The 13,196-nt window shown below is 45.2% G+C and overlaps 1 protein-coding gene across 4 annotated transcripts in view; it reads right to left on the bottom strand.

The window, feature by feature from the left end:
* The window catches only part of LOC134966447 (carotenoid-cleaving dioxygenase, mitochondrial-like), a 405,306-nt gene that overhangs the window by 42,287 nt on the left and 349,823 nt on the right, over positions 1-13,196 (bottom strand). For 3 of the 4 annotated variants that reach the window (XM_063943198.1, XM_063943197.1, XM_063943199.1), the window contains one exon: positions 624-809. The exons of the other annotated variant lie outside the window; for it this stretch is intronic. In XM_063943198.1, the coding sequence (XP_063799268.1) occupies positions 624-809 (186 nt within the window). The remainder of the gene's footprint in view (positions 1-623; positions 810-13,196) is intronic. 4 annotated transcript variants of the gene reach the window in all.

The following is a 13,196-nucleotide window of genomic DNA, read 5'->3' as shown; positions in this document are numbered from 1 at the left end:
GCAGTATGTCCCTGACCAAGTACACATCCTCACACACCTACAGTATATTTTTGGGCCATATACAGTAGTGCAAGACGTCTGGTGTAACATGGACATTACCTGAATTTTGCATCTTACTCACACCATAACTGCATACAAAGTCGCTTGCAGTGTCCTAGGCATTTAGGATTAGTATTTGTGACCCACAGGAATTGGTAAAACTTTAAAGTCACAGATTGAGCAGAACAATGCAGGGTGCAGGTCACTCGAAATGGACCTCTGTCTTTTGCCTTTTTACCCAGGTTAGCGTCTGAGTTGCACACAGCAGCTGCATGCACTGCCAACACCAGTATCTAGGATTCCCGAACAAAGTAATTCTGTCAAATTAGTGATGCAAATAAGACAATTATTTTGTAAAAAAAAGTCTCTGGCAATATGGATGGCACGACTAAGTGACAATGCCCGTGGCACACTAGATGGGCACAATTTGAGCACACCATATACAATATTATGAATTAATTTTACTGCACTGTGGATTTGTAATTGTTTCAATTCAGTGTTTTGTTACATGAATATTCTATGAAACAGATCACATCACAATATCTCAAGTCATGTGAAGAAGACATAAGCTACAAGTGACTTACTTTTAGACCCTTGGTTACAACGTCCACTTTGACAAGACAAGTCCCTATGAGATGCTGGAATCCACATCCATAAAAATAGCGGTATTTCTTGGTGTTGTACTTGGAATAATTGATCGCTGGAAAGTCCAAACATCCAATCTCCTCAAATGACTCCTCATCACATAGGTTTTCATGAGTGCACCACACCTAGAAAAGCATTAATTATACCAAATCCCCCAAATAATCTCTCACTTTTTAGCATCAAGACAAAGAAAAGTGTAAAGGTTAGAGATGTGCACCGAACACATTTCGGGTTTTGGTTTTGGATCTCCTTTCTTGTTTTGGATCTGGATTGGTATTGCCAAAACCACCCTTTCGGGTTTTGATTTTTGTTTTGGATCTGGATTTTTTTTTCTAAATAACATAAAAACAGCTAAAGTCACAGAATTTGTTTTTGTTTTTTGTTCCTGCAGTATTATTAACCTCAATAACATTAATTTCCACTCATTTCCAGTCTATTCTGAACACCTTGCACCTCACAATATTGTTTTTAAGCCAATAGCTTTTACCAAGGTAGTTGGATGACTAAGCTAAGCGACACAAGTGGGCAGCACAAACACCAGGCCCATCTAGGAGTGGCACAGCTGTGGCAGACAGGATGGCAGTTTTAAAAACTAGGCCCCAAAGAGCACATAATGCAAAGAAAAAAAAGAGGTGCAAAATGGAATTGTCCTTGGGCCCTCCCACTCACCCTTATGTTGTTTAAACAGGACATGCACAGTTTAATAAACCAATCATTTCAGCGACAGGTGGTCCCCCTGGAAAAAGCTTGCTAAGTTCTCCGAATCATAACTAGCTACAAACATACCACCTCCATATTTAATGACTTTTCACATTATGAGAAGAGGCAAGAGGAAGAGGACAGTGTCAAGAAGGTGATTAATACTTAGGGGGGGTACTCACGGAGATATCCATGCTTAAAATCTAAGCAATCTGACTAGATTGCTTAGATTTTAAGCACAGATCACTCGTGTGTACCCCCTACAGCATCACTATCGCCGGTGCTAGATTGAGCCTGCATGCAGGCCAATCTAGCACGTCGCTCATTTCACCCACTGAGTGAAATGAGCGGCTCCCCGTCCTCCCCCCACGTCACTAAGCACACATTGCGCTGTGCTGAGCGGCGGGAGAAATGTGTGCTGAGCGGTTCGCTCAGCACACATCTCTCCCATGTATATGGGCCTTTAGAGAGGCACACACAATCAGGAACAACACACAGGCTTTCACCTCCACTCCTATCTTGTTGTGGAAAAGAAAGGACTTTAACCAAGCAAATCTATAATTACCACATTACTGGACAAACTGAAAAACTAGGGACCAAAGCCTCCGAGTTTGTACCCCCTTCTCCATTCTCAGGGATTACGATAATCTCGGATTTAATGCTGGGATGCAAATTAACTGGTGCATACCACAAGATCAAAATTGGATATTTAACCCTCCACGGGGTCTGGAGACTTATTTTGTGAAAATCTCGTGGGTTTCTATTCTTCCATTTTATAATTGCATTTTTATTTACATATTTTGTGGCAGATGCCTTATTATCATTTTTTACAGCTCCCAGTTACACGCATGTAAGCATACCTGTGTGTCTTGTTTATTTTAGTAATATTTTATTTTTAAATAAAGCATCCCCTTAGATGTTTTAGCAGCCCCTCCTGTGCCCCCACAGCAGCCGCGGATGGGGCAAGTTGAGTTCAGGTAGGTTTGGTACAGTACTAACGTGTCAATTATTGAAAAATAACAGATTTATTAAAACACTAACAGTGTACTGAATAAAAAGCAATAAACATGAATATTCCTCAATAACTTAGTCTCAAGGTGTCAATCATTTTGCAGCTGTGACATGTATTGTTAAAGTCCATGTTCCGTAGCTGAAAGTGGTGCTGCTCGTAGTGCACAAAAATGAGCACAGAATGCAATTGTAATGCTCCTATAATGGAGTGACGGTGTGTTGCCGGTGGGTCATTCAATAATTAGTACCTCTCCAGTGGGCTGGTCCGTTAACCGGGCACTCATTTTTGTGCACTACGAGCAGCACCACTTTCAGCTACGGAACACGGACTTTAACAATACATGTCACAGCTGCAAAATGATTGACACCTTGAGACTAAGTTATTGAGGAATATTCATGTTTATTGCTTTTTATTCAGTACACTGTTAGTGTTTTAATAAATCTGTTATTTTTTAATAATTGACACGTTGGCTCTCTCTACTGATTACATCACATGTATTTCTGAAATCCAGCGCAGCCGTCCTTTCTTGTTTGTTTATCTATTGCCACACTATTACACATATAGTCTTGGCTAGCGCAGGATTTCTGAAATAGGTTTCAACAATTATCATTCTCATCCTTTGCTGAGGCGCTTGTTTAACAGTTAATATCCTTTGGTTTTGTCTTGGTACAGTACTAAGCAGGACCGTGCTGTTAATTTTTTGTTATTGAGCCCCTGCCCTAGTGGAGCTTACCACTCTAGTCCAAACTCATTTCATATTACATGTAGGACTGTGAGAGGAAGTAATGCTAACCTCTGTGCCACCAACATGCCTCAGCCTGGCAAGCCAGACAGCTTCATAGCTGTAAGACCCCATGAGACTCCATACTGGGCCCTTATTCAGTAACTGTTTGTGTCTTACAGGAGCTCCTGGCCCATATAGTGGTGCAATGCAATGGAAAGCTGATACAGTGCAAGATCACTGAAACTCTGTTCTTCTTACACCGCAAGGTCTTGTGATAACCCTATGCAGCCATTACACTGTACAATTATTAAGGAGAAAACATTTACAAAATAAAGGAAAAGAACCCTGTACAACAAATGCACATCTTATAAATAAGCCCAAAATGTGGAATATTAATAACTCAAAATAAAGGTTTACTAATTGGAGCCATTCATTTGAGTCCCTAATATGAAATAATTGAACCACTCTCTATTTCTGGGTACACAGTGCACTGCACACTAGAAGATATATCTACTAGAGATGAGCGGGTTCAGAGAGGGCACTCCTGGAAATATATGGCAGACATATAGACATAGGTGTGTTTAGAAAATCTAGTTTTCTCCAGCAGTTGCCAGAGAAAATGTAGTAAGAAATGTTGCCATGTCACATTCCGCTGGATTATGATACTGTCTCTTCTGAATCTGACTGACATTGGCCACAAATGTAATCTGACTGACATTGGCCACAAATGTGGTCTCTCCCCACTCTATTGGAAAACACTTTGTCAAACTTGAAATTTCTATTTCCACCTTTGCGGCTATATGTTTTCACAAATCTGGTTGTGATGTTAAAGCTTGTTTTATATTCTGCTCTAGGCTTTATTTTAAACTTTAAACCTGGGATTAAGTACAGCAGCACCCCTGGAATTATACGGCAGCACCACTGGATTGATACAGCATAGGCAGTACCCCTGGAGAATTACACAGCACAGTAGAAAGGCAGCAGTACCCCTGGATTTAAACAGCAGTGGGGAAGCACCCCTAGACTGATAAGGCATAGGGGCAGCACCCCATATAGGGCAGCACCCCTGGAATGATGTGGCAGATAATGAAAAGACATGCAAAATGGAATTGTCCATGGGCCCTCACACCCACCCTTATATTGTATAAACAGGACATGCACACTTTAACAAACCAATCTTTTTAGCGACAGGGTCTGCCACATGATTGTAGCTGAAATGATTGGTTTGTTTGGGCCCCCACAAAAAAAGAAGCAATTAATTTCTCCTTGCACAAACTGGCTCTACAGAGGCAAGATCTTGTCCTCATTATACTCATCCTCTGATTCCACACCCCTTCAGTGTTTACATCCTCATCCTCACAGAGAAATAATTCCACACCAAAGAGGTGGATTTTTTTGTATTTTGCCCAGGCATAACAATGGGCTTTTTCATCCCATGGCCAACAACTGTCTCTACTGGTGCCTTATTCAAACAAACCACATCACCATCAGAATCCTCATCGTCAACTTCCTCCTCAGTGCCAGCTACATCAATATTCTCCTCATCCTGGTGTACTTCTACAGTAACATCCTCAATCTCAATATCAGTAACTGGACTAGTGGTGCTCCTCCCTGCACTTGCAGGGGGCATGAAAATGGTGGTAGGAGCCTTCTCTTCCCATACAGTGTTGTGAAGGTCAGGACTAGACATCGCAACAGCGGACAAACTTGGACTCTCTGAACGCACAGCTTTATTTTTTTTATTTTTTGAGAGGGAGTCCATCTTCATGAAAAGCTGAGCCACCAGTCATGAACATAGGCCAAGGCCTTAGCCTTTCCTTACCACTTGCCATATATCGTTAATGGCATATTGCCAGTTTTATGTTTCTCATCAGATAATTTCTTTTTCTTTTTTGGGGGGGGTTATTAATTTTTGCTCCTTGGATTTTACATGCCCTCTATGACATTGAGCAACGGCCTTAGCAGAAGACATTGATGGAATTGTATTGTCAATGTCATGACTGGTGGCAGCAACTTCAGCACTAATACTAGGAAGTGGTTCCTCATCTTTCACAATTTTTTCCTCCAAATCTTTCATCTCCATTCCACAGGACAGCGCTGCTTTTTCCCCCAGCAAACAGAACAGTGCAACAGCGTTCCTTTAATTTTACATAACCCCTATATTTTTACAGCATACAGGACAGGGCCACAGCATTCCTTTATCTTTACAGAACCCCTATATTTTTACAGTATACAGGACAGGGCCACATCATTCCTTTATTTTTACAGCACCCCTATATTGTTACAGCATACAGGACAGGGCCACAGCGTTCCTTTATTTTTACAGCACCCCTATATTTTTACAGTATACAGGACAGGGCCACATCATTCCTTTATTTTTACAGCACCCCTATATTTTTACAGCATACAGGACAGGGCCACAGCGTTCCTTTATTTTTACAGCACCCCTATATTTTTACAGTATACAGGACAGGGCCACATCATTCCTTTATTTTTATAGCACCCCTATATTTTTACAGCATACAAGACAGGGCCACAGCGTTCCTTTATTTTTACAGCACCCCTATATTTTTACAGTATACAGGACAGGGCCACATAATTCCTTTATTTTTACAGCACCCCTATATTTTTACAGCATACAGGACAGGGCCACAGCGTTCCTTTATTTTTACAGCACCCCTATATTTTTACAGTATACAGGACAGGACCACAGCGTTACTTTCTTTTTACAGCACCCCTATATTTTTACAGTATACAGGACAGGACCACATCATTCCTTTATTTTTACAGCACCTCTATATTTTTACAGCATACAGGACAGGGCCACAGCGTTCCTTTATTTTTACAGCACCCCTATATATTTACAGTATACAGGACAGGGCCACATCATTCCTTTATTTTTACAGCACCCCTATATTTTTACAGCATACAGGACAGGGCCACAGCGTTCCTTTATTTTTACAGCACCCCTATATTTTTACAGTATACAGGACAGGGCCACATCATTCCTTTATTTTTACAGCACCCCTATATTTTTACAGCACTCGACAGGGCCACAGCATTACTTTATTTTTACAGCACCCCTATAATTTTACAGCATACAGGACAGGGCCACAGCATTCCTTTATTTTTACAGCACCCCTATATTTTTACAGTACACAGGACAGCACCCCTAGCAGCACAGGATAGCAGCCCTAACAGCACAGGACATCATAGGATAACACCCCTGTACAGCACAGGAAAACAACACCCCGGTACAGCACCTCAAACAGCATAGGACACCCCAGGACATCACCCCTAACAGCACAGGACACCATAGGACAACACCCCTGTACAGCATCCCTAAAGAGCACAAACTGATCCCACATGACACCACCACCCACAGAGAGACAGAGGTCTTTCTCCTTCACTCTCCAAGTCCGGAGTGAAAATGGCGGTGACACACGGCTCCTTATATGAAATCCAAAACCTGCGAGAATCCGACAGCGGGATAATGAAGTTTTTGCCTCATTCTGGGATTCGAGTCTGGCGGGAAGTCCCGGCCGGGAAGTTTCCGGACTTGGAGAGTGAGGGAGACAGATCTCTGTGTCTCTGTGGGTGGTGGCGTGGGGTTAGTGTGTGCTCTGTTGGGGCTGCTGCAGTCACTGTGGTTTATCTGTGCTGTGTTAGAGGTGCTGTCCTGGCTGTCACTGGTGTTACTGCTGGGTGCTGCAGCTGTACATGTGTGTTGCTGTCCTGGCTGTCACTGTGTTGTACAGGGGGCAGGGGCACTGTTAAATATAGGGGTGCTGATGTCTTAATTACATTACACTAGCCCTGTCTGCTATAAAAGTTTGGGTACAGTTAAAAATTAAAAGCACACTGCTCCTGTATGCTGTGAAATATAGAGATGCTGATGTCTTAATAACATTACACTGGCCCTGTCTGCTAAAAAGTTTGGGTGCAGTTAAAAATTAAAAGTACACTGCTCCTGTATGCTGTGAAATATAGGGGTGCTGATGTCTTAATTACATTACACTGGCCCTGTCTGCTATAAAAGTTTGAGTGCAGTTAAAAAATAAGATTTTAATACCTACCGGTAAATCCTTTTCTCTTAGTCCGTAGAGGATGCTGGGGACACTTCAAGAACCTTGGGTTATAGACGGGATCCAGCAGGAGACATGGGCACTTTAAGACTTTAAAAGGGGTGTGAACTGGCTCCTCCCTGCCCCTCCTCCAGACTCCAGTTATAGGAACTGTGCCCAGGGAAATGGACATTTTGAGGAAAAAGGATTTATTTTGATTTAAACTAAGGTGAGATACATACCAGCTCACACCTCAAGCATGCCGTACAACATGGCATTTAACCCAACGCATGCAACGGCATGAATAACGACAGCAACAGGCTGACTATAAATGCAACACAACACGTGTGTAACCATAACCAATGACTGCAGATACAGTACGCACTGGGACGGGCACACAGCATCCTCTATGGACTAAGAGAAAAGGATTTACCGGTAGGTATTAAAATCCTATTTTCTACTACGTCCTAGAGGATACTGGGGACACTTCAAGAACCATGGGGTTTATACCAAAGCTCAAGAACGGGCGGGAGAGTGCGGATGACTCTGCAGCACTGATTGACCAAACAAGAGGTCCTCCTTATCCAGGGTATCAAACTTGTAAAACTTTGCAAAAGTGTTTTAACCCAACCAAGTAGCTGCTCGGCAAAGCTGTAATGCCGAGACCCCCCTGGCAGCCGCCCAGGATGAGCCCACCTTTCTGGTAGAATGGGCCTTCACCAATTTCGGTAATGGCAATCCAGGTGTAGAATGAGCTTGCTGAATCGTAGTACAGATCCAGCGTGCAATAGTCTGCTTGGAAGCAGGAGCCCCAATCTTGTTGGGATCATACAGGACAAACAGAGCCTCCATTTTCCTAATCTGAGCCGTTCAAAGCTCTGACCACATCTAGAGACTTCGATTCCGCTAAGGCGTCAGTAGCCACTGGCACCGCAATAGGTTGGTTCATGTGAAACGATGACACCACTTTCGGCAGAAATTGCTGACGAGTTCTCAACTCTGCTCTATCTTCATGGAAGATCAAATAGGGGCTCTTGTGAGACAAAGCCGCTAATTCAGACACCCGCCTTGCAGAGGCCAAGGCCAACAGCATGATCACTTTCCAAGTGACGAATTTCAACTCTACCTTACGTAAAGGTTCAAACCAATGAGATTGCAGGAACTGCAACACCACGTTAAGATCCCATGGTGCCACCGGGGGCACAAAGGGAGGTTGGATGTGCAGCATGCCTTTCACGAAAGTCTGAACTTCCGAAAGGGAGGCCAATTCTTTTTGAAAGAAAATTGACAAGGCCGAAATTTGTACTTTAATTGAGCCTAATTTTAAGCCCGCACCCACACCTGCTTGCAGAAAATGGAGAAAATGGCCCAGCCGAAATTCTTCCGTAGGAGCCTTCTTGGATTCACACCAAGACACATATTTTCTCCAAATACGGTGATAATGTTTTGCCGTTACTTCTTTTCTAGTCTGAAGAAGTGTGGGAATGACTTCACTGGGAATACCCTTTCGGGCTAGGATCCGGGGTTTAACCTCCAAGCCGTCAAACGAAGCAGCGGTAAGTCTTGGTACACGCACGGCCCCTGCTGTAACAGATCCTCTTGTAGAGGAAGAGGCCAGGGATCTCCTACGAGCAATTCCTGAAGATCTGGATACCAGGCCCTCCTTGGCCAGTCTGGAACAATGAGGATTGCATGAACCCTTGTTCTTCTTATGATCTTTATCACTTTTGGAATGAGTGGAATCGGAGGGAACACATATACCGACTGAAACACCCACGGTGTCACTAGGGCGTCCACCGCTATTGCTTGAGGGTCTCTCGACCTGCAACAATATCTCGGAAGTTTCTTGTTGAGGTGAGATGCCATCATGTCTATTTGAGGAATTCCCCAACGACTTGTCACTTCTGCAAAGACCTCTTGATGAAGACCCCATTCTCCTGGATGGAGATCGTGTCTGCTGAGGAAGTCTGCTTCCCAGTTGTCCACACCTGGAATGAAGACCGCTGACAAAGCGCTTACATGTCTTTCCGCGCAGCTGAAAACTCTTGTGGCCTCTGCCATTGCCGCTCTGCTCTTCGTTCCGCCCTGGCGGTTTATGTATGCTACTGCTGTTATGTTGTCCGACTGAATCAGGACGGGCAGATCGCGAAGAAGATGTTCCGCTTGTAGAAGGCTGTTGTAAATGGCCCTTAATTCCAGAATGTTTATGTGTAGACAAGCTTCCTGGCTTGACCAATATCCCTGGAAATTTTCCCCCTGTGTGACTGCACCCCAGCCTCGGAGACTCGCATCTGTGGTCACCAGGATCCAGTCCTGGATCCCGAACCTGCGTTCCTCTAGGAGGTGAGAGCTGTGCAGCCACCACAGGAGTGAGATTCTGGTCTTGGAAGACAGGATTATCTGTCGGTGCATGCGCAGATGGGACCCGGACCACTTGTCCAACAGGTCCCACTGAAACACTCTGGCATGGAATCTGACAAACTGAATGGCCTCGTAGGCCGCCACCAGCAACCGAGTGCATTGATGAATCGACACTCTTGCTGGTTTCAGAATCTGTTTGACTAGGTTCTGAATTTCTAGAGCCTTTTCCACTGGAAGAAAAACTCTCTGTAATTCCGTGTCCAGAATCATACCCAAGAACGACAGACGTGTCGTCGGAACCAACTGTGATTTTGGCAAGTTTAGGAGCCAACCATGTTGTTGCAGAATTGTCAGGGAGAGCGTAATGTTCTGCAGTAATTGTTCCTTGGACCTCTCTTTTATCAGGAGATTGTCCAAGTACGGGATAATTGTGACTCCTTGCTTGCGCAGGAGAATCATCATTTCCGCCATTACTTTGGTGAAAATTCTCGGAGCCGTGTACAGACCAAACGGCAACGTCTGAAACTGATAATGGCAATCCTGCACTGCAAACCTCAGGTAAGCCTGATGTGGAGGAAAAATGGGAACATGCAAATAGGCATCCTTTATGTCTACCGACACCATAAAATCCCCCTCCACCAGACTGGATATCACTGCCCGGAGAGATTCCATCTTGAATTTGAATTTCCGTAGGTAGAAATTGAGGGATTTGAGGTTCAGGATCGGTCTGACTGAGCCGTCTGGCTTCGGGACCACGAACAGGCTCGAATAGAAGCCTTCTCCCTGTTGCGACAAAGGAACCCTGACAATGACTTGATTTTGACACAATTTCCGTATTGCTTCGCATATCACCCCCCTGTCTGGAGGAGAAGCTGGTAAGGCCGATTTGAAAAATCGGTGAGGGGGAACGTCTTGAAACCTAGCTTGTACCCCTGGGACACTATTTCCAAAACCCATGGGTCTAGGGCCGAACGAGCCCAGAACTGACTGAAGAGTTTGAGACATGCCCCCACTGGTGCGGACTCCCACAGAGGAGCCCCAGCGTCATGCAGTGGATTTGGCAGAAGCCGGAGAGGACTTCTGCTCTTGGGAACTTGCCACAGCCGGTCACCTCTTTCCCTTTCCTCTAGAAGCAAGGAAGGAAGACCCTCGCCCTTTTTTGGATTTATTGGGCTGAAAGGACTGCATCTGATAGTGGTGCGGTTTCTTTTGTTGTGCAGGAACATAAGGTAAAAAGGATGACTTACCCGCGGTAGCCGTAGATACCAGGTCAGCGAGGCCGTCACCAAACAAGACACCACCTTTATACGGCAGAGACTCCATCGCCTTCTTAGAGTCAGCATCAGCATTCCATTGATGAATCCACAATGCTCTCCTAGCTGAGACTGCCATGGCATTGGCCCTTGATCCCAAAAGGCCAATATCCCTCGCCGCTTCCTTTAGGTAGGCTGCAGCGTCCCTGATATAACCCAGCTTTAAAAGAATGCTATCCCTATCCAGGGTATCTATCTCAGATGACAAGTTAGCTGCCCATTTTTCAATAGCGCTACTCACCCACGCCGATGCAACAGCAGGTCTGAGCAGCGTACCCGTAGCGACATAAATGGATTTCAATGGATTTTCCTGCTTACGATCCGCAGGTTCCTTTAGGGCTGCCGTGTCAGGGGACGGAAGCGCTACCTTTTTGGACAGCCGTGATAGGGGTTTGTCCACATTGGGGGGTGACTCCCACTTTTCCCTATCACCAGAGGGGAACGGATATGCCACCGGAATTCTCTTGGGAATCTGAAACTTCTTTTCAGGATTTTCCCAAACTTTTTCAAAAAGAGCGTTCAGTTCATGAGAGGGAGGAAACGTTACCTCAGGTTTCTTTCCTTTAAACATACAGACCCTTGTATCAGGAACAGCAGGGTCCTCCGTGATATGTAACACGTCTTTTATCGCCACAATCATGTACTGAATGCTTTTAGCCAGTTTTGGATTTAATCTGGCATCACTAAAGTCGACACTGGAGTCAGAGTCCGTGTCGGTATCCGTATCTGCTAACTGGGTAAATGAACGCTTTTGTGACCCTGAGGGTCTGAACTTGTGACAACACATCCTCCACGGATTTTTTCCATGCCTGGCTCTGAGACTCAGATTTATCTAATCTCTTATTTAACAAAGCCACATTCGCATTCAAAGCACTCAAAACATTTACCCAATCAGGAGTTGGCGGTGCCGACAGGGTCACTCCCACAGCCGTTTCTTTCCCTAATCCAGTCTCCTCCTGGGAAGAGCACTCAGCCTCAGACATGCCGACACACGTGTTCCGACACCAACAAACACACTGGGCATATAGGGGAAAGACCCACAGTAAAGCATGTCAGAGAAACACAGAGGGGGTTTGCCAGCTCACAACCCAGCGCTTATCCTGGTTCCGAAATCCCTTATCTAAAGCCTCAGACCAGTTAGCGCTTTTATAATTACATATACAGCACCAAAATAACTGTGCCCCCCCCCCCCTGTTTTGCACCTTGTTAATTGTACAGCAGTGTAGAGGAAGGACCAGCGTCTCTGCAGCTCTGTGAAGAGAAAATGGAGCTGATGAGAGCTGTGAGGGTTAAGCCCCGCCCCCTTAATGGGGCGCTTCAGCTCCGCTATTTAAAAAAATTATTTATACTGGCGGCGGTTCGGATTTAGTGCCTAGGCACTTAAAAACCACATTGCCAGTCTATATTGAGGATTTTTATGCTGCCCAGGGCACCCCCCTCCCCCCCCCCCCGGGGGGCCCGGCACCCTGTAGTGCCATCTGTGTGTGGGAGCATGGCGCGCAACGCGGCCGCTGTGCGGTACCTCAAAGCCGTCACTGAAGTCTTCAGATCTTCTTCTACTCACCCGTCTTCTGACTTCTGGCTCTGTAAGGGGGGTGTTGGCAGGCTCTGGGAACGAGCATCTAGGCGTACCTAGCGTTCAGACCCTCAGGAGCTAATGACGTCCTGTAGCCAAAAGAAGCAGAGCCTTGAAACTCACAGAAGTAGGTCTGCTTCTCTCCCCTAAGTCCCACGAAGCAGGGAGTCTGTTGCCAGCAGTTCTCCCTGAAAATAATAAATAAATAAACCTAACAAAAGTATTTTTCAGAGAAACTCAGGAGAGCTCCTCAGAGTGCATCCAGTCTAACTGGGCACGGAATCTAACTGAGTCTGGAGGAGGGGCATAGAGGGAAGAGCCAGTTCACACCCCTTTTAAAGTCTTAAAGTGCCCATGTCTCCTGCGGATCCCGTCTATACCCATTGGTTTTTTTAAGTGTCCCCAGCATCCTCTAGGACGTAGGAGAAAATAAGATTTTACTTACCGATAAATCTATTTCTCGTAGTCCGTAGTGGATGCTGGGGACTCCGTCAGGACCATGGGGACCAGCGGCTCCGCAGGAGACAGGGCACAAAAATAAAGCTTTAGGATCAGGTGGTGTGCACTGGCTCCTCCCCCTATGACCCTCCTCCAAGCCTCAGTTAGGATACTGTGCCCGGACGAGCGTACACAATAAGGAAGGATCTTGAATCCCGGGTAAGACTCATACCAGCCACACCAATCACACCGTACAACCTGTGATCGGAACCCAGTTAACAGTATGATAAACGTAGAAGCCTCTGAACAGACGGCTCACAACAAT

Source organism: Pseudophryne corroboree, chromosome 10 (assembly GCF_028390025.1).
Source record: "Pseudophryne corroboree isolate aPseCor3 chromosome 10, aPseCor3.hap2, whole genome shotgun sequence".
In the NCBI taxonomy this organism is placed as follows: domain Eukaryota; kingdom Metazoa; phylum Chordata; class Amphibia; order Anura; family Myobatrachidae; genus Pseudophryne; species Pseudophryne corroboree.
Note: the sequence above shows the minus strand (reverse complement) of the source record. Positions and strands in the feature narration are given on the sequence as shown.